This window comes from Nerophis lumbriciformis, linkage group LG14 (assembly GCF_033978685.3).
Source record: "Nerophis lumbriciformis linkage group LG14, RoL_Nlum_v2.1, whole genome shotgun sequence".
Classification (NCBI taxonomy): domain Eukaryota; kingdom Metazoa; phylum Chordata; class Actinopteri; order Syngnathiformes; family Syngnathidae; genus Nerophis; species Nerophis lumbriciformis.
Genome location: NC_084561.2, coordinates 35,560,946 through 35,585,678, shown reverse-complemented (window position 1 = coordinate 35,585,678; position 24,733 = coordinate 35,560,946). Strand labels below are relative to the sequence as shown.

At 38.4% G+C, this 24,733-nt stretch overlaps 1 protein-coding gene across 3 annotated transcripts in view; it reads left to right on the top strand.

The window, feature by feature from the left end:
* The first annotated feature begins 1,240 nt into the window (after nt 1–1,240).
* Nucleotides 1,241–24,733, top strand: part of rgs8 (regulator of G protein signaling 8) — a 48,105-nt gene continuing 24,612 nt past the window's right edge. The window contains exon 1 of one of the 3 annotated variants that reach the window (XM_061975563.2): nt 1,241–1,481. In XM_061975563.2, the coding sequence (XP_061831547.2) occupies nt 1,441–1,481 (41 nt within the window). In that variant the 5' untranslated portion in view covers nt 1,241–1,440. Of the gene's footprint in view, nt 1,482–17,137; nt 17,226–18,818; nt 18,877–24,733 lie in introns of those variants that run through there. The other 2 variants (XM_061975564.2, XM_061975565.2) reach the window with 2 other exon arrangements.

Here is a 24,733-nt window from a genome sequence, read left to right as displayed (position 1 = left end):
GATGTCAAAACGGCCAAAACTGTCAGGTGCCCAGGGAAGAAAAAAGAGAAAAGAAGAGGAGGAGAAACGAGAAAAAGACAGAGGTAGCAGGTAGGTAACGTTAGCCTACATGAAATTATTTGTCTGTTACAGAATGTGATAGTAACCTGGCTTTTTAGCATTAAGCTAATGTTACATGATTCGGCAATTGCTAATCAATAAATAGCTAGTTCTGTTTTAACGTCGGGTTAATTGTGGAGGGGGCTAAATTGTTATGGAAAATAATAATGTAATGTTAGGTAATTACAGTACTCCCACCTTACATTCCTCAGGGACATTTGTATTAGATCTTTTAAGCAGGTGTTTTTTGTTTACATTGTTATTGCCTTCTGGGTAGCTAATGTTTGCCCTGCAGGTAATAGTCACTTTTCCATCCCTTTATATATTAGGTATAGTTGTAAGCCTAATTGTTACAAGTGCACATCATTAATGTTAATTAAGCAATATGTATGTAAAAAATATTGTATTTCATATATTCATTTTTTATTTTTTGCATTCATTTATTTATTCATATTTTTTTTTATCTTGTTAACTATTCTGATTGTTAATTTGCTTTCTTTAAGTAAAAAAAAGGTCAAAGACAAAGCTATTCGGTTTCTTGTGAGTATATACACTTCACTGCCGATGTGGGGGGGGGCGCCACCTAAAATCTTGCCTAGGGCGCCAGATTGGTTAGGGCCGGGCCTGCTCACTTTAGTTGCCAGTGGTTTAGACATTCATGGCTTTGTGTTGAGGTACTTAGAGGACAGTAAATGTACATTGTTACACAAGCATTACAGATACTAATTAATTACTCTAACCACAAGGCCACCTGCTCAGTGGCCTTGGGGTTGAGTAGAGTGTCCGCCCTAAGATCAAAACCCCGGCCAGTATAAACTTTCTTATGCAAATTCCTGGCTGTATTCAACATTCATGCTTACCGTATTTTTCGGACTATAAGTCGCAGTTTTTTTCATAGTTTGGCCGGGCTCCAGTGCGACTTTTATATGTTTTTTTCCTTCTTTATTATGCATTTTTGGCAGGTGCGACTTATACTCCGGTGCGACTTATACTCTGAAAAATACGGTGTCTCTCATCAAGCCTAAAGTGTTGAAAAGCCACTCCAACACTTCAAAGATGTGACGAGGACGTCCTTGGAGATTGTTCAGTGCAAACAAAGCCCACTCTCCCTCACACTTGTCTCTGATTCCACCCCCTCTGCCTCCAGCGTCTGTGTCCCCTCTCGTCCACATCTCACGCCAACGGGCATGCTGCATGTGTCTCACACTCGCTGAAATCAGACACACATAATATTAGCACTTCTGAGCGGTGCACCGTTTTACGAATACAGTGCCAGAATTGTTGACAGGCTGCATGGTATGAGAACACACGTTTGGGACAGGCATTGATAAAACGGGAGATATGCACCTCAACAGCTCTTGCACAGACTCGGCAGAATTAAGGTAAAGCATTCATTATAATTTACTAATGACGGTGTTATGTAATTCTGCTAGGAACATGGAGCTTAACATATTATGTGAGTCATTGGTGTTACTGATGGTTGATTATTATTATTATAATTATGTACAGCTTTGAATGGAGACAGTTTTTTTAATCAGGAAAAACACTTATGATGAAGACATTTTTTGGAGTTTATCGCAATTCACAAGCATGTCTGCCAATTTCTCACTACCTCGCTAATGCTGAAATTTTAAGTTTTATGCATAACTGAATGTGAACTGGTCCTCTGCTTTTTCTAGGAGTTAACCCCCATTCAAAGACATACAGTCTAGAATGCACAGTATTTATTTATTTGAATATAGAGACCGAAAAAAACCAAACAGGTAGGTTTATATATATATATATATATATATATATATATATATATATATATATATATATATATATATATATATACACCGTATTTTTCGGAGTATAAGTCGCACCGGAGTATGAGTCGCACCGGCCGAAAATGCATAATAAAGAAGGAAAAAAACATATATAAGTCGCACTGGAGTATAAGTCGCATTTTTTGGGGAAATTTATTTGATAAAACCCAACACCAAGAATAGACATTTGAAAGGCAATTCAAAATAAATAAAGAATAGTGAACAACAGGCTGAATAAGTGTACGTTATATGAGGCATAAATAACCAACTGAGAACGTGCCTGGTATGTTAACGTAACATATTATGGTAAGAGTCATTCGAATAACTACAACATATAGAACATGCTATACGTTTACCAAACAATCAATCTGTCACTCCTAATCGCTAAATCCCATGAAATCTTATACGTCTAGTCTCTTACGTGAATGAGCTAAATAATATTATTTGATATTTCACGGTAATGTGTTAATCATTTCACATATAAGTCGCTCCTGAGTATAAGTCGCACCCCCGGCCAAATTATGAAACAAACTGCGACTTATAGTCCGAAAAATACGGTACACACATATGTATGTATGTATATATATATATATATATATATATATATATATATATATATCAGTGACGTGCGGTGAGGTTGATGGCTGGTGAGGCACTGACTTCATCACAGTCAGATTTACAAACATATGAACCCTAAAGAGTATCTTATTCACCATTTGATTGGCAGCAGTTAACGGGTTATGTTTAAAAGCTCATACCAGCATTCTTCCCTGCTTGCACTCAGCATCAAGGGTTGGAATTGGGGGTTAAATCACCAAAAATGATTCCCGGGCGCGGCGCCGCTGCTGCCCACTGCTCCCCACTGCTCCCCTCACCTCCCAGGGGTCGAGCAAGGGGATGGGTCAAATGCAGAGGACAAATTTCACCACACCTAGTGTGTGTGTGACAATCATTGGTACTTTAACTTAACTTTAACTTTACACATACAAACTGTAGCACACAAAAAAGCACATTTAATAAAAAAAACGTTATTATGGTCTTACCTTTACTTATAAATAAAGTCCATTCGCCGCTGTTGTGCTGGATTAATGAACCCCCTGATGGGTGTGTTATATCAACTAAAGCCCTCACTTAAACTTTCCACGTGCAAGATTGAATCTATTTAAAAAAGTGTAACAGAGGGTTTATAAATGTCGCCTATACTGTATGAAACTACAAAATAACAAACACGGAGGCTCCAGTTTACACGAGGATCACTTTATTTACCTTCTTTCAAAAACCTCCGCTCCACTACAACATGTCATCACTTCCGCTCTTGGCGCCTTCAAAATAAGAGCTCAAGGCATATACTGTATAACAGCGCATAACAGGAACTTAACATCACAAATAAGAAAGCCCATAAAAATAGGTTACAAAAGTTATTTAATAAGAAGCCAAAAAGTGCAAAAACAATAATGTTTGTGTTGGAGGAGTTGTGAATTAGGTACACCTGCAGAATGCAGGTGTACCTAATGTTGAGGCCCTGCAGTCATTCACAACTCCTCCAACACCAACATTATTGTTTCTGCACTTTTTGGCTTCTTATGAAATAACTTTTTTAAATAGATTAAATCTTGCACGTGGAAAGTTTAAGTGTTGGCTTTAGTTGATATAACAATTCTACGGCGGGGGTGCAGGAGGCGGGGCTACTGTAGCCTCAGCCAGTGCGTCTTTTGCAGCAGTTTTATGATTGCTCAGCACAAGAAACACGTTACACACGTACAGTTGTTGACAAAATACACTGTACAATATATACCTCAGCTAACTAAACTATGGAAATGTATAATATAATTCATATAGCAATACAGTCTCACTGCACAGCAGGCCAGTAGTTAGCCGAGTCCGTCCATGTTGAGGCACTGAGTGACGTGCCTCAACTGGCTGCTGTTCACCGCACCGTCTCTTCTCAGTATTTGAACGGCAAATGTGACAAGAGCTATAGTGACGCATGCTTGGTTATGCTTTAAAGTCATATCCAACAATTGCGACAATGACTTTTTACTGTCAACTGTTCTTTGTTTTTTAATGATTCCCGCTGGGGGTGTGCCTCCGCATTTTTTCAACAAAAAAAATGTGCCTTCGCTGAAAAAAGGTTGAAAAACACTGCTTTAACTTAACTTTAACTTTACACATACAAACTGTAGCACACAAAAAAGCACATTTAATTAGAAAAACGTTATTATGGTCTTACCTTTACTTATAAATGAAGTCCATACGCAGCTCTTTTTGAACAAAAGCATCGATAACTTGTTTATAGAAGTCTTCCTTATCTTTCTTCAGTTTTAAAAGTCTCTCTGTCTCGATGGAGATCTTCCTTTAATTATTACCTCCTGCTTCGATTGAAAGTCCAGTTTAGAAAACAGTTTTATTTTAGATATGTAATCCTCCATGTTAAAAGTCCAGGCAAGAGGAAAAAAATAAACGATCGCTGCTAACTGTTGCTGCTTGTTGAACACCACACCTACCGTCCAGCATGGTGGTGGTAGTATTATTCTCTGGGCCTGTTTTGTTGCCAATGGAACTGGTGCTTTACAGAGAGTAAATGGGACAGATTGCCTCCAGATTCTTCAGGACAACCTAAAATCATCAGCCCGGAGGTTGGGTCTTGGGCGCAGTTGGGTGTTCCAACAGGACAACGACCCCAAACACACGTCAAAAGTGGTAAAGGAATGGCTAAATCAGGCTAGAATTAAGGTTTTAGAATGGCCTTACCAAAGTCTTGACTTAAATGTGTGGACAATGCTGAAGAAACAAGTCCATGTCAGAAAACCAACAAATTTAGCTGAACTGCATCAATTTTGTCAAGAGTGGTCAAAAATTCAACCAAAAGCTTGTGGATGGCTACCAAAAGCGCCTTATTGCAGTGAAACTTGCCAAGGGACATGTAAGCAAATATTAACATTGCTGTATGTATACTTTTGACCCAGCAGATTTGCTCACATTTTCAGTCGACCCAAAATAAAAATAAATAAATAAAAAAACTTCATGAATGTTTTTTGTGACCAACAAGTATGTGCTCCAATCACTATCACAAAAAATGAGAGTTGTAGAAATTATTGGAAAGCCATGACATTATGTTCTTTACAAGTGTATGTAAACTAAATTTCTCGCATTTACAGCAAATTTGAACAATGTGCATTGTGCCTGTTCAAATAAAGTAATAAAATGAAATGAAATCCTGTACAAATCGATTGCATAATGGCTGTGAAGCGCTTGACTGCACACGTGAGCCAACACAGACTGAAATAATTCATTAGGGACTTTTTCATGCCCTCGATTATGCAATGCCTTGCACTGTGTGGTAACAATTAAGAGGTGTTTGAAATATTAGGTGTGTTTGCCATAACGCACCTAATATTGGACTAATACTAGTTAGAAAAGAAAACTCCACCTGTCTGGACTTGCATACATCGTATTTAAAAAATCTAAGCCAAAAGGATACAAAGCTATGATTTCAACATCAATAGCACAAATTTAATTACAAAACCCAAAACCAGTCAAGTTGGCACGTTGTGTAAGTCGTAAATAAAAACAGAATACAATGATTTGCAAATCCTTTTCAACTTATATTCAATTGAATAGACTGCAAAGACAAGATATTTAGTGTTCGAACTTGTAAATAATCATTAACTTAGAATTTAAAGGCAGCAACACATTGCAAAAAAGTTGGCACAGGGGCATTTTTACCACTGTGTTACATGGCCTTTCCTTTTAACAACACTCAGTAAACATTTGGGAAGTGAGGAGATCAATTTTTGAAGCTTTTCAGGCGGAATTCTTTCCCATTCTTGCTTGATGTACAGCTTAAGTTGTCTGTTGTGGTATTTTAGGCTTCATATTGCCCCACACATTTTCAATGGGAGACAGGTCTGGACTACAGGCAGGCCAGTCTAGTACCCGGACTCTTTTACTATGAAGCCACGCTGTTGTAACACGTGGCTTGGCATTGTCTTGCTGAAATAAGCAGGGGCGTCCATGATAACGTTGCTTGGATGGCAACATATGTTGCTCCAAAACCTGTATGTGTCAAGACGTGGACTATGGTGTGTTTGTTTTCCCGAGATGCTAAAGCTGGACTGGTCATGGCGTGAAGGTAAATACATATTTATTTATAACACTCAAAGGAACAAAAGGCGCGCTCAAAGCGGATGTACAAACTTGACTAACGAAACAAAAAGACTTGCACGTGGGCAAAAAACTGTGAACAATTAAACAAAAACACTAACTGTGGCACTAACTTGGACAAGGTATGAAGTGCGCAGAGGTAGACAGAGTGTGACAGGGGTATGAATGCGGGATGTCGCCAGAACGACAAACTGAAAACAATGAACTTAAATACTATAGACATGATTAGTGAAAGCAGGTGCGTGACTCAAAACGTGAAACAGGTGCGTGACGTGACAGGTGAAAACTAATGGTTGCTATGGTGACAAAACAAAACAAAAGTGCACAAAAAGTCCAAAAACAAAACCGAACATGACTAAAACAAAACATGATCACACAGACATGACAGAATGTACCTTTCAGCATTGATGGTGCCTTCACAGATGTGTAAGTTACCCATGCCTTGGGCACTAGTACACCCCCATACCATCACAGATGCTGCCTTTTCAACTTTGCGCCTATAACAATCCAGATGGTTCTTTTCCTCTTTGGTCCGGAGGACACGACGTCCACAGTTTCCAAAAACAATTTGAAATGTGGACTCGTCAGACCACAGAACATTTTTCCACTTTGCATCAGTCCATCTTAGATGAGCTCGAGCCCAGCAAAGCCGGCGGCGTTTCTGGGTGTTGTTGGTAAATGGCTTTTGCTTTGCATAGTAGAGTTTTAACTTGCACTTACAGATGTAGCAACAAACTGTAGTTACTGGCAGTGGTTTTCTGAAGTGTTCCTGAGCCCATGTGGTGATATCCTTTACACACTGATGTCGCTTTTTGATGCAGTACCGCCTGAGGGATCAAAGGTCTTGGGCATTCAATGTTGATTTTCAGCCTTGCTGCTTACGTGCAGTGATTTCTCCAGATTCTCTGAACCTTTCGGTGATATGACGGACCATAGATGGTGAAATCCCTAAATTCCTTGCAATAACTGGTTGAGAAATGTTGTTCTTAAACAATTTGCTCACACATTTGTTCACAAAGTGGTGACCCTCGCCCCATCCTTGTTTGTGAATACTGAAATGCGATTTTCTTATTTAAACGGGGATAGCAGGTCCATTCTATGTGTCATGCTTGATCATTTCGCGATATTGCCATATTTTTGCTGAAAGGATTTAGTAGAGAACATCGACGATAAAGTTCATAACTTTTGGTCGCTGATAAAAAAAGCCTTGCCTGTACCGGAAGTAGCAGACGAGTAGCGTGACGTCACCGGTTGTGGAGCTCCTCACCTCTGCACAGTGTTTACAATCATTGCCACCAGCAGTGAGAGCAATTCGGACCGAGAAAGTGACAATTTCCCCATTAATTTGAGCGAGGATGAAAGATTCGTGGATGAGGAAAGTGAGAGTGAAGGACTAGAGGGCAGTGGGAGCGATTCAGATAGGGAAGATGCTGTGAGAGGCGGGTGGGACCTGATATTCAGCTGGGAATGACTAAAACAGTAAATAAACACAAGTTTACCCCAGGGCAGCTGTGGCTATGAAAGTAGCTTACCACCACCAGGTGTGAATGATTGATGGGTTCGACATGTAAAGCGACTTTGGGTACTTAGAAAAGCGCTATATAAATCCCAGTTATTATTATTATTATTATTAAGACATATATATACTCTATTAGCCACAACACAACCAGGCTTATATTTAATATGCCGCAAATTAATCCCGCATAACAAACACCTCCCCCCTCCCGTCCATATAACCCGCCAATACAACTCAAACACCTGCACAACACACTCAATCCCACAGCCCAAAGTACCGTTCACCTCCCCAAAGTTCATACAGCACATATATTTCCCCAAAGTCCCCAAAGTTGCGTACGTGACATGCACATAGCGGCACGCACGTACGGGCAAGCGATCAAATGTTTGGAAGCCGCAGCTGCATGCGTACTCACGGTACCGTGTCTGTGCATCCAACTCAAAGTCCTCCTGGTAAGAGTCTCTGTTGTCCCAGTTCTGCACAGGCCAATGGTAAAACTTGACTGTCATCTTCCGGGAAAGTAAACAATGAAACACCGGCTGTGTTTGTGTTGCTGCAGTCAGCCGCAATACACCGCTTCCCACCTACAACTTTCTTCTTTGCTGTCTCCATTGTTCATTGAACAAATTGCAAAAGATTCACCAACACATATGTCCAGAATACTGTGGAATTTTGCGATGAAAACAGACGACTTAATAGCTGGCCACCATGCTGTCCCAAAATTTCCTCTACAATCTGTGACGTCACGCGCTGACATCATCATACCGAGACGTTTTCAGCAGGATATTTCGCGCAAAATTTAAACTTGCACTTTAGTAAGCTAACCCGGCCGTATTGGCATGTGTTGCAATGTTAAGATTTCATCATTGATATATAAACTATCAGACTGTGTGGTCGGTAGTAGTGGGTTTCAGTAGGCCTTTAATTTATATTTGCATGTCTCATAGCACATTATCTGTATGTAATCTTGGCTGCATTTATGATAGTTTTGTGTGTGCCATGTTGTTCCAGACCACAGCAAACGTTACCCAGCTTGCATTTTTTTTTTTTTTTTAACTTGGACACACACATCTATACCTTTGGCCATTCTAAGCCAGTCATTTCCAGGAGTTATCTTACCCTCTGAGAAGCCTCCATTTTACTAATGTTTTCCAATGTGGTAAAAATTGCTTTTGATATAAGTTTGGTAGAATTCTTGATTTTTTTTTGTAGTCTTCGCAGGCTGTCCAGAACTCAATGTTCTCATCACTAAACCCGGTTTTCAGAAATGTCCGAAAGGCAGCTAAGCCATCTAGACGTTGCAAGAGAAAACAGAAGAAAAGAAAAACAACTTTGAATTCACGTTGCACTTTCGTTATTTTTTGGGAGATATTTTTGCACTGTTTTGTTCTTTATAACATTTTTCTGCATGTCTCATGACACACTATCTGTATGTAATATTGGCTGCATTTCTGATAGTTGTTTGTATGCCATGTTGTTCCAGACCACAGCAAACGTTGCCATGTTGTTCCAGACCACAGCAAACATTACCTAGCTTGCCAAAGATTGTAATAAATCCATTAGAAGAAGACAGCCTGCCGTTTCCTTTAACTTGGACACACACATCTATACCTTTGGCCATTAAAAGTAATTTCCAGGAGTTATCTCACCTTCTGAGGAGCCTCTGATTTACTAACGGTTTATAACGTTGTAAAAATGTGTAGAATAGATATTACATTTCAACATTTCTGTCAACGAAGATTTGCGTAGTCATTTTGATAGTAGGCTATTATAGCTAATATAGACACTTACATCATGTGTTTCCTCCATTATAAAACTTATATAAGACTTTTAATTTTTTGCGACTCCAGACATATTTTTGGGGGGTATTTTGGGTCCATTTGAACAATGTGTCCCTTGGAGGCTATTTTCCAAATCAAAACTATAAAACTGAGCCAAGAGTTAATTTTTCATCTCTTGACACCCCAGAAGATGGTAAATGTGCAACGACTTGGTACAGTAAGTGATTCTGATGACAATTATTTTCCTTTTATCCACCCAAGTGCATTTTTCAGGTGCGCGGATACATTCTAATATCAATGTTTTAAAATTTTCTGAAGAACTGCACTCAAACTCAAATTTATTTTTTAAGGAATCCGTTCTTAATGCACTACAATAGAAGTGCATTCATCTTTTTGGGGGAAAATTTGTTGTGCAATTCAGCTGACTTCACAGCTTGGAGTGAGAGAAATGAATGAATGGGAGTCTTTGTAAGAACCGTCTTCTTTGACCAACTGGTCAATACTCGGAGTTAGCCAGAAGCATTAGGGAAGTGTGTGGCGGCGTCTTTCTTTCTTTGAAGTTTCAGCAAACCTCAACTAACACTTAGTTACGAAGGCACATTGCATTGTTGTTAGCAATGTTATTAGCATTAGCTTCTTAGGCCATTGAACAACTGGAATGTTCAGACTGTTTGAGAAGACGATCTGGTGAGGCACTGACTTCATCACAGTCAGATTTACAAACATATGAACCCTAAAGAGTATCTTATTCACCATTTGATTGGCAGCAGTTAACGGGTTATGTTTAAAAGCTCATACCAGCATTCTTCCCTGCTTGGCACTCAGCATCAAGGGTTGGAATTGGGGGTTAAATCACCAAAAATTCTTCCCGGGCGCAGCCACTGCTGCTGCGCACTGCTCCCCTCACCTCCCAGGGGGTGAACAAGGGGATGGGTCAAATTCAGAGGAAACATTTCACCACACCTAGTGTGTGTGACAATCATTGGTACTTTAACTTAACTTTAACTTTACACATACAAACTGTAGCACACAAAAAAGCACATTTAATAAAAAAAAATTTATTATGGTCTTACCTTTACTTATAAATGAAGTCCATGCGCTGCTCCTTCTGAAGCATCGATAACTTGTTTATAGGAGTCTTCCTTATCTTTCTTCAGTTTTAAAAGTCTCTCTGTCTCGATGGAGATCTTCCTTTAATTATTACCTCCTGCTTCGATTGAAAGTCCAGTAAAAAAAACGGTTTTATTTTAGATATGTAATCTTCCATGTTAAAAGTCCAGGCGAGAGGAAAAAATAAGCGATCGCTAACTGTTGTTGCTTGTTGTCACGTATTCTGCAGCAGAGCAGTCGCAAAAATGATCGCTGGGATCACTAGCGCCCTCTACCACCAGGAGGCGGGATTACTGCGAGCCTCACTCAGTGCGTCTTCGCAGCCGTTTTATGATCGCTCAGCACAAGAAATACGTTACACACATACAGTTGTTGACAAAATACACTGTACATTATATACCTCAGCTAACTAAACTATGAAAATGTATAATATAATTCATACAGCAATACGGTCTCACTGCACAGCAGGCCAGCAGTTAGCCGAGTCATTGTGCAATACATGGTGAGGCTCAACTGGCTGGTGACTCACCGCAAGTCTCTTCTCAGTACTTGAACGGCAAATGTGAAAATTCAGCGATTTTGAATAAAAAATAATCTAAAACTGGTGAAGTTAAATGGAAAATAACTTTATAGTATAATCACTGGATACATATAACAATTTAATTTATTTATTTTTTTTTACATTTTTTTTTCTTTCCATGATGGCATGTGAGGCCCCGCCTCACCTGCCTCCCCTGACTACACGTCACTGTTAATTATGTAGGCCCCAAAATAAATGTTTTTTCTCCATTATGGTTCAAAGCAACAAGTGTTGAGATACAACGATAAAGTACCTCAGCCAGTAAAACAACAGTTGTTAGTATAGAACAGGGGTCGGCAACCCGCGGCTCTAGAGCCGCATGCGGCTCTTTAGCGCCGCCCTAGTGGCTCTCTGGAGCTTTTTCAAAAATGTATGAAAAATGGAAAAAGTTGAGGGGAAAAAATATATATGTTTTGTTTTAATATGGTTTCTGTAGGAGGACAAACATGACACAAACCTCCCTAATTGTTATAAAGCACACTGTTTATATTAAACATGCTTCACTGATTCGAGTATTTGGCAAGCACCGTTTTGTCCTACTAATTTTGGCAGTCCTTGAACTCACCTTAGTTTGTTTACATGTATAACTTTCTGCGACTTTCTAGGACGTGTTTTATGCCACTTCTTTTTCTGTCTCATGTTGTCCACCAAACTTTTAACGTTGTGCATGAATCCACAAAGGTGAGTTTTGTTGATGTTATGACTTGTGTGGAGTGCTAATCAGACATATTTGGTCACTGCATGACTGCAAGCTAATCGATGCTAACATGCTATTTAGGCTAACTATATGTACATATTGCATCATTATGCCTCATTTGTAGCTATATTTGAGGTCATTTAGTTTCCTTTAAGTCATATTAATTGAAATTATATCTCATGACACACTATCTGTATGTAATATGGCTTTTAATTTTTTGCGGCTCCAGACAGATTTGTTTTTGTATTTTTAGTCCAATAAGGATCTTTCAACATTCTGGGTTGCCGACCCCTGGTATAGAATGACCCGTGTTAGTAATTTATTCAATCAGGGTTACTTTGGCTCCTGTGGCAGCTCCTGGTCTTTAAGTATGGGAAGCTTATTTTTGACCTACATCATAAATGTCTTCTTTTATTTCTACGTAAATTCTACCCTCCTTTCCTTTTCAATGAAATGATCTGTGACCCTGTGTCACTGCTCGTTCAGAGACACTAATTGCAGAACGACAGAAGTGGGTGTTTGAACACAAGTAAAGTCTCCAATAACACCAGAAAATAAACCCCAAAACCAGTAAAAATAGATAAAAACAAAATACAATGATTTGCAAATTTTCAACCTATATTAAATTGAATAGACTGCAAACACAAGATACTAAACGCTCAAACTTGAAAACGTGCAAATATTAGCTCATTTAGAATTTGATGCCTGCAACATGTTTCAAAAAAGCTAGCACAAGTGGCAAAAAAGATTGAGAAAGTTAGGGAATGCTCATCCAACACTTATTTGGAACATCCCACAGGTGAACAGGCTAATTGGGAACAGGTGGGTGCCATGATTGGGTATAAAAGCAGCTTCCATGAAATGCTCAGTCATTCACTAACACGTACGGGGCGAGGGTCACCACTTTGTGAACAAATGCGTGATCAAACTGTCCAACAGTTTAAGAACAACATTTCTCAACGAGCTATTGGAAGGAATTTAGGGATTTCACCATCTACGGTCCGTAATATCATCAAGATGTTCAGAGAATCTGGAGAAATCACCGCACATAAGCGATGATATTACGGACCTTCGATCCCTCAGGCGGTACTGCATCAAAAAGCGACATCAGTGTTTAAAGGATATCACCACATGGGCTAAGAAACACTTCATAAAACCATAACTATAACTATAGTTCGTCGCTACACCTGTAAGCGCCAAAGCCATTTATCAACAACACCCAGAAACGCTGCCGGCTTCGCTGGGCCTGAGTTCATCTAAGATGGACTGATGCAAAGTGGAAAAGTGTTCTGTGGTCGACAGTCCACATTTCAAATTGTTTTTGGAAACTGTGGACATTGTGTCCTCCGGAACAAATAGGAAAATAACTATCCAGAGTGTTATAGGCGCAACTTTCAAAAGCCAGCATCTGTGATGGTATGGGGGTGTATTAGTGCCCAAGGCATGGGTAACTTACACGTGTGTGAAGGCACCATTAATTCTGAAAGGTACATACAGGTTTTGGAGCGACATATATTGCCATCCACGCAACGTTATCATAGACGCCCCTGCTTATTTCAGCAAGACAATGCTAAGCCATGTGTTACATCAACGTCGCTTCATAGTAAAAGAGTGCGGGTACTAGACTGGCCTGCCTGTAGTCCAGACCTGTCTCCCATTGAAAATGTGTGGCGCATTATGAAGCCTAAAATACCACAACGAAGACCCCCGGACTGTTGAACAACTTAAGCTGTACATTAAGCAAGAATGGGAAATAATTCCACCTGAAAAGCTTCAAAAATTGGTCTCCTCAGTTCCCAAACGTTTACTGAGTGTTGTTAAAAGGAAAGGCCATGTAACACAGTGGTAAAAATGCCCCTGTGCCTAAATGAACCTCTTCAACATACTACGTATAAGCCATGGACAGTGTAGTGTCAAAGAATTCCGTTGTTTGGAACAACTGGAACACAAACTGGCCCGTTTCCGCAACCACCTGAGATTCACATTACTTTGCCTAGATGAAAGAGTTGTTCCAACAAGCTTGGGGATCAAAAACCCAATTCCGACGATGAACACGGAACAAATTGTAAGAAAAGTACGAAATGCCTTGGTGAGAGAACAGTCATTATGGACACAAAACAGTATGAAAGCCAAATGATAGCTATGCTGGAGGATAAAGACACATATAAAGTTCTAAAAAAGGACCCGTCAAGCATGGTGGTGGTAGTATTATGATCTGGGCCTGATTTGCTGCCAATGGAACTGCTGCTTTACAGAGAGTAAATGGGACAATGAAAAATGAGGATTACCTCCAAATTCTTCAGGACGGAGGTTGGGTCTTTGGCGCAGTTGGGTGTTCCAACAGGACAATGACTCCAAACACACGTCAAAAGTGCTAAAGGAATTGCTAAATCAGGCTATTATTAGGTTTTTAGCATGGCCTTCCCAAAGTCCTGACTTAACGCCCATTGAGAACATGTGGACAATGCTGAAGAAGTCCATGTCTGAAAAACAACAATTTCAGCTGAACTGCACCAATTTTGTCAAGAGGAGTGGTCAAAATTTTAAGCAGAAGCTTGTGGATGGCTACCAAAAGTGCCTTATTGCAGTGAAACTTGCCAAGGGACATGTAAGCAAATATTAACATTGCTGTATGTATACTTTTGACCCAGCAGATTTGGTTGCATTTTCAGTAGAATCTTTATAAATTCATAGAAGAACCAAACTTCATTAATGTTTTTTGTGACCAACAAGTATGTGCTCCAATCACTCTATCACAACAAAATAAGAGTTAAATTATTGGAAACTCAAGACAGCCATGACATTATGTTCTTTACAAGTGTATGTAAACTTTTGACCACAACTATACATATATAATACACATACATACATACATATATATATATATATATATATATATATATATATATATATATATATATATATATACACATATATATATATATATATATATATATATATACACACACACACATATATATACACGTTTGGTTAGGAAAAAACACAGAGGCTATTTCATTCGTACATCAGGGGATATGAAATCCCCTGAAGAGCAGGGAAACTTGCGAAACAGGCTTGTAGGGATGAAATAGCCTCTGTGTTTTTCCTGACCTAACGTATATTCCGCTCTACCCTGGTAATGAGCACTGTATGACGGATTAAAAACAGAAACCTCAACTATATATATATATATATATATATATATATATATATATATATATATATATATATATATATATATATATATATATATATAGATATATATAGATACAGTAAAGGCCAAAAGTTTGAACATACCTTCTCATTTCAATGCGTTTTCTTTATTTTCATGAATATTTTGATCTTGTAGATCATGGGTGTCAAACTCTGGCCCGCGGGCCAAATTTTTGATTTTGGCAAGCACACAGAAGTGAATGCCATGCATACTTGATCTTCAGCGATACAGGTTACACTGACGGTGCCCGTATAAATAACTTTAACACTGTTACTAATATGCGCCACACTGTGAATCCACACCAAACAAGAATGACAAACACATTTCGGGAGAACATCTGCACAGTAACACAACATAAACACAACAGAACAAATACCCAGAACCCTTTGCAGCACTAACTCTTCCAGGACGTTACAAGGTGTGTGAATGTGTCTGTGTGTGTGTGTATTGTAGCGTCCCGGAAGAGTTAGTGCTCCAAAGGGTTCTGGGTATTTGTTCTGTTGTGTTTATGTTGCGTTACGGTGCGTATATTTCTAACAATGTTAAAGTTGCTTATACGGCCACTCTCAGTGTAAACTGTATCGCTGTTGATGAAGTATGCGTTGCATTTACGTGTGTGAGCGTACAGGAGCCGCTCATATCTTGTGACTGGGCGGGCACGTTGTTAGAAGGGATGAAAAGAGGACGTGACGTTAAAAGCAGTGCCTGTAAGGCACGCCCCCAAGACTGTGGAATACAAGATATAATGACTGATGAACACCTTCGTTCGATAATGAAGGTTGCCTCAGCTCAAAGCCTGAGCCCCGACATTAATGAAGTAGCATCCAAGAAAAGATGGCAGGTATCTGGCTTGGGCACATCAGATTAGATCAGTGTGTTGCAAACTGAGCAGTTTAAAGTCCTGAATGGTTGGTTTATTCATTATTTTATTTTCAAATTTATTAGCCTGTGAAAAAAGTGAATGTTGATATTTACCTCAGAAGGCTGCAAATAGAAAAGAGGCATTCCATTTTTATTTAAATTGTATTTGATATGCCATTGATATTTTTTTATTATTATTATTATTTGAAACTCGATTTTGCATGTCACTATAAAGTTATGTAAGCCTTGCTTGTTCAATATTCAATGCAAAACTTGTTTGGGTCCCTATCAAAAAGGTTAATTTGTTCAACCTTGGCCCGCGGCTTTCTTCAGTTTTAAATTTTGGCCCACTCTGTATTTGAGTTTGACACCCCTGTTGTAGATTGTCACTGAAGGCATCGAAACTATGACACCTGTGAAGTGAAAACCATTTCAGGTGACTACCTCTTGAAGCTCATCGAGAGAATGCCAAGCGTGTGCAAAGCAGTAATCAGCGCAAAGGGTGGCTATTTTGAAGAAAACCAGAATAGAAAACACATTTTCAGTTATTTCACTTTTTTTGTGTTAAAGTACATAACTCCACATGTGCTCATTCATAGTTTTGATGCCTTCAGTGACAATCTACAATGTAAATAGCCATGAAAATAACAAAAATGCATTGAATGAGAAGGTGTGTCCAAAGTTTTGGATTGTACTGTACATACATACACACACACACACACACACACACACACACACACACACATATATATATATATATATATATATATATACACATATATACATATACATATATATATATATATATATATATATATATATATATATATATATATATATATATATATATATATATATATATATAAATACAACAGAGAACTGTGCCTGTGAAAAACATACATGTGACAAACTGCCAGCTCTAAAATAGGCAATATTAAAGAAAAAAAATGCATCATGTACTTTGTTATTTTTCCTCAGAACTAAAAGCACCTCAATGTCATGACGTCAGGGCCGGCCCGTGGCATAGGCCGTATAGGCAAATGCTAAGGGCGCCGTCCATCAGGGGGCGCCACGCCAGTGCCACAAATGTTGGAGAAAAAAAAAATAAAATAAAAAAAATTTGGTACTATTATTTCTAAATACAAAAAATAATCCCACGTTAATTAAAATGCAAAGTAAAGCCTATTTAATATAAATATTATTTGTTACAACATTACGCCCCCCCCCCTGCCCCCGCACGGTGCGCCCCCTCCCTTCCCGTATCATGACTCTTTTTGGACGTCACCACATCAAAAAATCAACACAAGATGTCAAAACGGCCAAAACTGTCAGGTGCCCAGGGAAGAAAAAAGAGAAAAGAAAAGGAGGAGAAACGAGAAAAGACAGAGGTAGCAGGTAGGTAACGTTAGCCTACATGAAATTATTTGTCTGTTACAGAATGTGATAGTAACCTGGCTTTTTAGCATTAAGCTAATGTTACATGATTCGGCAATTGCTAATCAATAAAAAGCGAGTTCTGTTTTAACGTCGGGTTCATTGTGTAGGGGGCTAAATTGTTATGGAAAATAATAATGTAACGTTAGGTAATTACAGTACTCCCACCTTACATTCCTCAGGGACATTTGTATTAGATCTTTTAAGCAGGTGTTTTTTGTTTACATTGTTATTGCCTTCTGGTTAGCTAATGTTTGCCCTGCAGGTATACTTGCCAACCTTGAGACCTCCGATTTCGGGAGGTGGGGTGGGGGGTCGGGGGTGGGGTGGGGCGTGGTTGGGGTCGGGGCGTGGTTAAGAGGGGAGGAGTATATTGACAGCTAGAATTCACGATTCTACATCCTGAAAATATACAAACAAAATTGTGTTTAGCTAATTGATACTTCAAACTTGCATGAATAAATCGTAAGGAATTTAACATAACTTGGCTTCTGAGAGCTTCAAAATGTAATGAATAAAATGCTAAAGTTGTTGATAAACAAGCAATTATTTTAATAATTAAATATGGTCATTTTAAATGAATTATTATGATCATTTAAAATTAATTATTTCAAAATGTTTATTTTAATGTATAATTCTATGGCTGGATGTAATAAGGAGTCAGAAAAAATACAAATAAAAATACAATTAATTTTGATGTTTTTAGCAAAATATAGTAAAAATGTATTTAGTTGTTTGTTTTTTTTAATTAATAGATATATTTATTTTTAGGTAAGATAAACATAATAATACCATTCATCTCTAGTCTGGATGATTTAGTTCTTGTCACCCTGTTGTCCTCCCGTCGTGAAAAAAGGCTGTCCTCACTCAGGTCCGCATGGAGCTGGAGGGGTCGTGGCCTCCAGCTCCGGCTGAAAATCGGGAGATTTTCGGGAGAATATTTGTCCCGGGAGGTTTTCGGGATAGGCGCTGAATTTCGGGAGTCTCCCGGAAAATTCGGGAGGGTTGGCAAGTATGCCTGCAGGTAATAGTCACTTTTCCACCCCTTTATATATTAGGTATAGTTGTAAGTAAAAAAAAAAGGTCAAAGACAAAGCTATTCGGTTTCTTGTGAGTATATACACTTCACTGCCGATGTGGGGGGTGGGGGGGGGGGGGGGCACCTAAAATCTTGCCTAGGGCGCCAGATTGGTTAGGGCCGGGCCTGCATGACGTGCTCATCATCCAAAAACCTGCATTGCACCAGACCCACATTCTTATACAAGAACCTACCAACCCATGAAGTAGGCCAAACCAACGTTTCTCCTTCTCTAAAATACAAGTGGCATGTCTGTCTCTGTGTGTGTGAGACGCTTGCTGGCTGTTGCTGTTTTTAGCCTCTTCCCTCCAGGAGCCAGCCTTTGCTGCATGACTGAATAGAACATGCACTGCTTCCTCCTGACTACACGGATTTGTTAGGACTTTTTTTTTTTATAAATAGCTCAGCAGCAGCAGCACGTGTCTGCGCCACGCTGGCAGCTGAGATACCGATTCATCACAAGAAAGAAGGGAGAAGAGAGGGAGAGCAAGGCGGAGAAAAGGTTGCAAGCACACTGCAAAAACTGAAATCTAAGTAAGATTAAATATCTCAAATAAGGGTGATATTTGCTTATTTTCTGTCTGATAAGATAATTCTTCTCACTAAGCAGACTTTATATTAGAGTGTTTTACTTGTTTTAAGTGTTTTGGTTCTAAATCATCTTAGTAAGATATTACAGCTTGCTGAGATTGTATGACCTATATTGAGTAAAACATGCTTGAAACTAGAATATCAACTGTTGCACAGCTGTGTCATCAACACTCACAAGTATAAAACGACTTTTTTAAAGTAAGAATTTCTTATTTCAAGCATGAAACAAAAAAATCATGACTTTGACACAATTGTGTCTCATAATTAAAACGGATTATTTTCAATGAAACAATAGAAAATATGTACTCATATAGTAGTACAGTTGGCACAGTACAGTAAACGGACAGTTAATATTTAAACATTTAACATTTCAAACTATTTGAAACAGAAATAAATCATGCACATTCAGATGAATTCTTAAAAATTGGAATAAAACATTTTTTGGCCGGGGGTCGGGCTGTATATATGCGCACTAATTGACTGAAAGAGCATGCACTTGGCGCGATGATGTCATGTTATCGATGGAAAAATGCATTTTTAGACAATATGATTTGCCTGAGCGGCTAGTAGACCCCGAGAGTAACAAGCGGTTGCCTTGTTGCCTTTCCATTAAGAACAACACATTAGTTTTTAGTATAAATTTGCTGGTTTCAAGAAATGTAATGCCGAGCGCATATCATTATGTCAAGATAATGGCACTAGCATTTATTTAATTTAAGAATATTTTTCAACATATTGAGCAAAATGTCTCTTCTTTTTTTTTTCTATCAAGAAAAGTGCACTTGTTATTAGTGAGAATATACTTATTTTAAGGTATTTTTGGGTTCATTGAAGTTAGTTAATTTTACTTGTTTTGGAAAGTCTTGACAAGCTGAATTTTCTTGTTCTATTGGCAGATAATTTTGCTTAGTTCAATAAAAATACCCCTATTTTTTTTTTTTTCTTGTTTTTGAACACTGACTTTTTGCAGTGCAGAGAAAAGGACAAGCAAAGCCCTAACACATAATAACTCTGTAGCTTGACATACTTGCATGTTTTGAAGGGCATTTGTCACAGAATATAGAATAATAGTAAGAAGGCAACAAGTAAGTGGGTCATGCCACCCAAATGTATTTTTGGGTTCATTGAGGTTAGCTAATTTTACTTGTTTTGGAAAGTCTTAACAAGCTGAATTTTCATGTTCTATTGGCAAATCATTTTGCTTAGTTCAAATAAAATACCCCTAATTTTATTTTATTTTTTCTTGTTTTTGAACACTGACTTTTTGCAGTGCAGAGAAAAAGACAAGCAAAGCCCTAACACGTAAAAACTCTGTAGATTGACACTACTTGCATGTTTTGAAGGGCATTTGTCACAAAATATAGATTAATAGTAAGAAGGCAACAAGTAAGTGGGTCATGCCACCCAAATGTATTTTTGGGTTCATTGAGATTAGTTAATTTTACTTGTTTTGGAAAGTCTTGACAAGATGCATTTTCTTGTTCTATTGGCAGATATTTTTGCTTAGTTCAAATAAAATACCCCTAATTTTTGTATTTTTTTTTCTTGTTTTTGAACACTGACTTTTTGCAGTGCAGAGAAAAAGACAAGCAAAGCCCTAACACGTAAAAACTCTGTAGATTGACACTACTTGCATGTTTTGAAGGGCATTTGTCACAAAATATAGAATAATAGTAAGAAGGCAACAAGTAAGTGGGTCATGCCATCCAAATGTATTTTTGGGTTCATTGAGGTTAGCTAATTTTACTTGTTATGGAAAGTCTTGACAAGACGCATTTTCTTGTTCTATTGGCAGATATTTTTGCTTAGTTCAAATAAAATATCCCTAATTTTTATATTTTTTTTCTTGTTTTTGAACACTGACTTTTTGCAGTGCAGAGAAAAAGACAAGCAAAGCCCTAACACATAAAAACTCTGTAGATTGACATACCTGCATGTTTTGAAGGGCATTTGTCACAGAATATAGAATAATAGTAAAAAGGCAGCAAGTAAGTGGGTCATGCCACCCAAATGTATTTTTGGGTTCATTGACGTTAGTTAATTTTACTTGTTTTAGAAAGTCTTGACAAGCCGAATTTTCTTGTTCTATTGGCAGATAATTTTGCTTAGTTCAAATTTAAAAAAACAACAAATTTTTGTATTTTTTTTCTTGTTTTTGAACACTGACTTTTTGCAGTGCAGATAAAAGGACAAGCAAAGCCCTAACACATAAAAACTCTGTAGATTGACACTACTTGCATGTTTTGAAGGGCATTTGTCACAGAATATAGAATAATAGTAAGAAGGCAGCAAGTAAGTGGGCCATGCCACCCAAATATCAGAGTCCCATAGAAATAAAACACTGATGCATTGAGAAGATGAATGCAATCTGAATTAAATGCATTATTCTCTCTTAGGCTTTTGTAATGGAAAACATAAAATGTGTCATTGCTATCCATCTAATGTGCACACATCTCAAATCCGGGCTAAAAATAACAAGTCATTAGTAAATGAAGTTCACTTTGAGATTATGACTCACAGATTACACGCACATCTGCACTCCCCCCGGTGCACCAGTTCTAAGTGTAGCATACAATATGTAACAGGGCTATTTGCGGGGCGCACCACGCAGCCGAAGTGCAGCAAAGACAATCCGCTGGCACAGAATGTTTACGCTCTGACCCATTTTCCTCGATTTGTTGAAAGTGCCTTAAAATAGCATGCAGGCCATCACCTCGCCATCCCGAAACAGAATGCAACCTAAGTGTAATGTTGTGTTATATAAATGTTATTTCTTGCAATTTGTACAAAAACCCAAAACCAGTGAAGTTGGCACGTTGTGTAAATCGTAAATAAAAACAGAATACAATGATTTGCAAATCCTTTTCAACTTATATTCAATTAAATAGACTGCAAAGACAAGATATTTAATGTTCGAACTAAGAACGTTCTTTTTTTTTTGCAAATAATCACTAACTTAGAATTTAATGGCAGCAACACATTGCAAAAAAGTTGGCACAGGGACATTTTTACCACTGTGTTACATGGCCTTTCCTTTTAACAACACTCAGTAAACGTTTGGGAACTGAGGAGACCAATTTTTTAAAGATTTTCAGGTGGAAATATTTCCCATTCTTGCTTGATGTACAGCTTAAGTTGTTCAACAGTCCATTGTGGTATTTTTGGCTTCATAATGCGCCACACAATTTCAATGGGAGACTACAGGCAGGCCAGTCTAGTACCCGCACTATTTTACTAAGAAGCCACGCTGTCGTAACACGTGGCTTGGCATTGTCTTGCTGAAATAAGCAGGGGCGTCCATGATAACGTTGCTTGGATGGCAACATATGTTGCTCCAAAACCTGTCTGCATTGTTTTAGCTACTTCTAAATCACTAATCCTCGCCTCAAATAAAGACAAGTAAAGTAAGTGTCTTACAAGTATCATTCCTGCAGGACGAGGAATAGCTAAACATGCTTCACTACACACCGTAGCTCACTAAATGTAAACAAACACCTGAAATCCACTGTAATGATACCAAGTACAGGAGCGTATCAAGTCGATACTACTATGATTAAATCGATATTTTTTAGCATCACAAAATCTTCCTTCGTTTTTTAAAAATGAACATTACAGGTAAAAGCCAGTAAATTAGAATATTTTGAAAAACTTGATTTATTTCAGTAATTGCATTCAAAAGGTGTAACTTGTACATTATATTTATTCATTGCACACAGACTGATGCATTCAAATGTTTATTTCATTTAATTTTGATGATTTGAAGTGGCAACAAATGAAAATCCAAAATTCCGTGTGTCACAAAATTAGAATATTACTTAAGGCTAATACAAAAAAGGGATTTTTAGAAATGTTGGCCATAGAGCAGGTCAGCAGCAGGAAGCATGAAGTGCTCTAAAACTTGCTGGTAGACGGCTGCGTTGACCCTGGATCTCAGGAAACAGAGTGGACCGACACCAGCAGATGACATGGCACCCCAAACCATCACCCAACCATGCAAATTTTGCATTTCCTTTGGAAATCAAGGTCCCAGAGTCTGGAGGAAGACAGGAGAGGCACAGGATCCACGTTGCCTGAAGTCTAGTGTAAAGTTTCCACCATCAGTGATGGTTTGGGGTGCCATGTCATCTGCTGGTGTCGGTCCACTCTGTTTCCTGAGATCCAGGGTCAACGCAGCCGTCTACCAGCGAGTTTTAGAGCACTTCATGCTTCCTGCTGCTGACCTGCTCTATGGAGATGGAGATTTCAAGTTCCAACAGGACTTGGCGCCTGCACACAGCGCAAAATCTACCCGTGCCTGGTTTTCGGACCATGGTATTTCTGTTCTAAATTGGCCCGCCAACTCCCCTGACCTTAGCCCCATAGAAAATCTGTGGGGTATTGTGAAAAGGAAGATGCAGAATGCCAGACCCAAAAACGCAGAAGAGTTGAAGGCCACTATCAGAGCAACCTGGGCTCTCATAACACCTGAGCAGTGCCAGAAACTCATCGACTCCATGCCACGCCGCATTAACGCAGTAATTGAGGCAAAAGGAGCTCCAACCAAGTATTGAGTATTGTACATGCTCATATTTTTCATTTTCATACTTTTCAGTTGGACAACATTTCTAAAAATCCCTTTTTTGTATTAGCCTTAAGTAATATTCTAATTTTGTGACACACGGAATTTTGGATTTTCATTTGTTGCCACTTCAAATCATCAAAATTAAATGAAATACACATTTGAATGCATCAGTCTGTGTGCAATGAATAAATATAATGTACAAGTTACACCTTTTGAATGCAATTACTGAAATAAATCAAGTTTTTCAAAATATTCTAATTTACTGGCTTTTACCTGTATGTTTATAAACTCAGGAACTATGTTGTTCAACAGTCCGGGGTCTCCATTGTCGTATTTTATGCTTCTTAATGCGCCACACATTTTCAATGGGAGACAGGTCTGGACTACAGGCAGGCCAGTCTAGTACCCGCACTCTTTTACTTTGAAGCCACGCTGTTGTAACACGTGCAGAATGTGGCTTGGAATTGTCTTGCTGAAATAAGCAGGGGCGTCCATGATAACGTTGCTTGGATGGCAACATAAAATATTTTTTTCACATGTTTTACTTGAATGCATGTCTTTTTTTGTTGTTGTTTTGATACTTGGTAATAGTTGTATCCAAAGTTTCGTCATAATGTATTTTGAACCAACATTTTCCAGCGCAAACAACAGTCGGAGTCTGCTCATTAATTTTTGCACTGATTTATGCATTGACTTGATCTGAAGTGAATTATATTTATATAGCTGTGGAGGGGGGCGTGGCCTGCGGGCCTGCCGCGGAACGGGGTGTGCCAGGACCGGCCTCGAAGACAACGACAGGCGTGTAGATCATACTTGCCAATCTTGAGACCTCCGATTTCGGGAGGTGGGGGGGGCGTGGTCGGGACGGGGGCGTGGTTGAGGGGGGGCGTGGTTAAGAGGGGAGGAGTATATTGACAGCTAGAATTCACCAAGTCAAGTATTTCATACATATATATATATATATATATATATATATATATATATATATATATATATATATATATATATATATATATATATATATATATATATATATATATATATATATATCCTGAAAGTATGCAAACAAAACTGTGTTTAGATAATTGATACTTCAAACTTGCATAAATAAATCTTAAGGAATATAACATAACTTGGCTTCTGAGAGCTTCAAAATGTAATGAATAAAATGCTAAAGTTGTTGATAAACAAGTAATTATTTTAATAATTAAATATGGTCATTTAAAATTAATTATTATG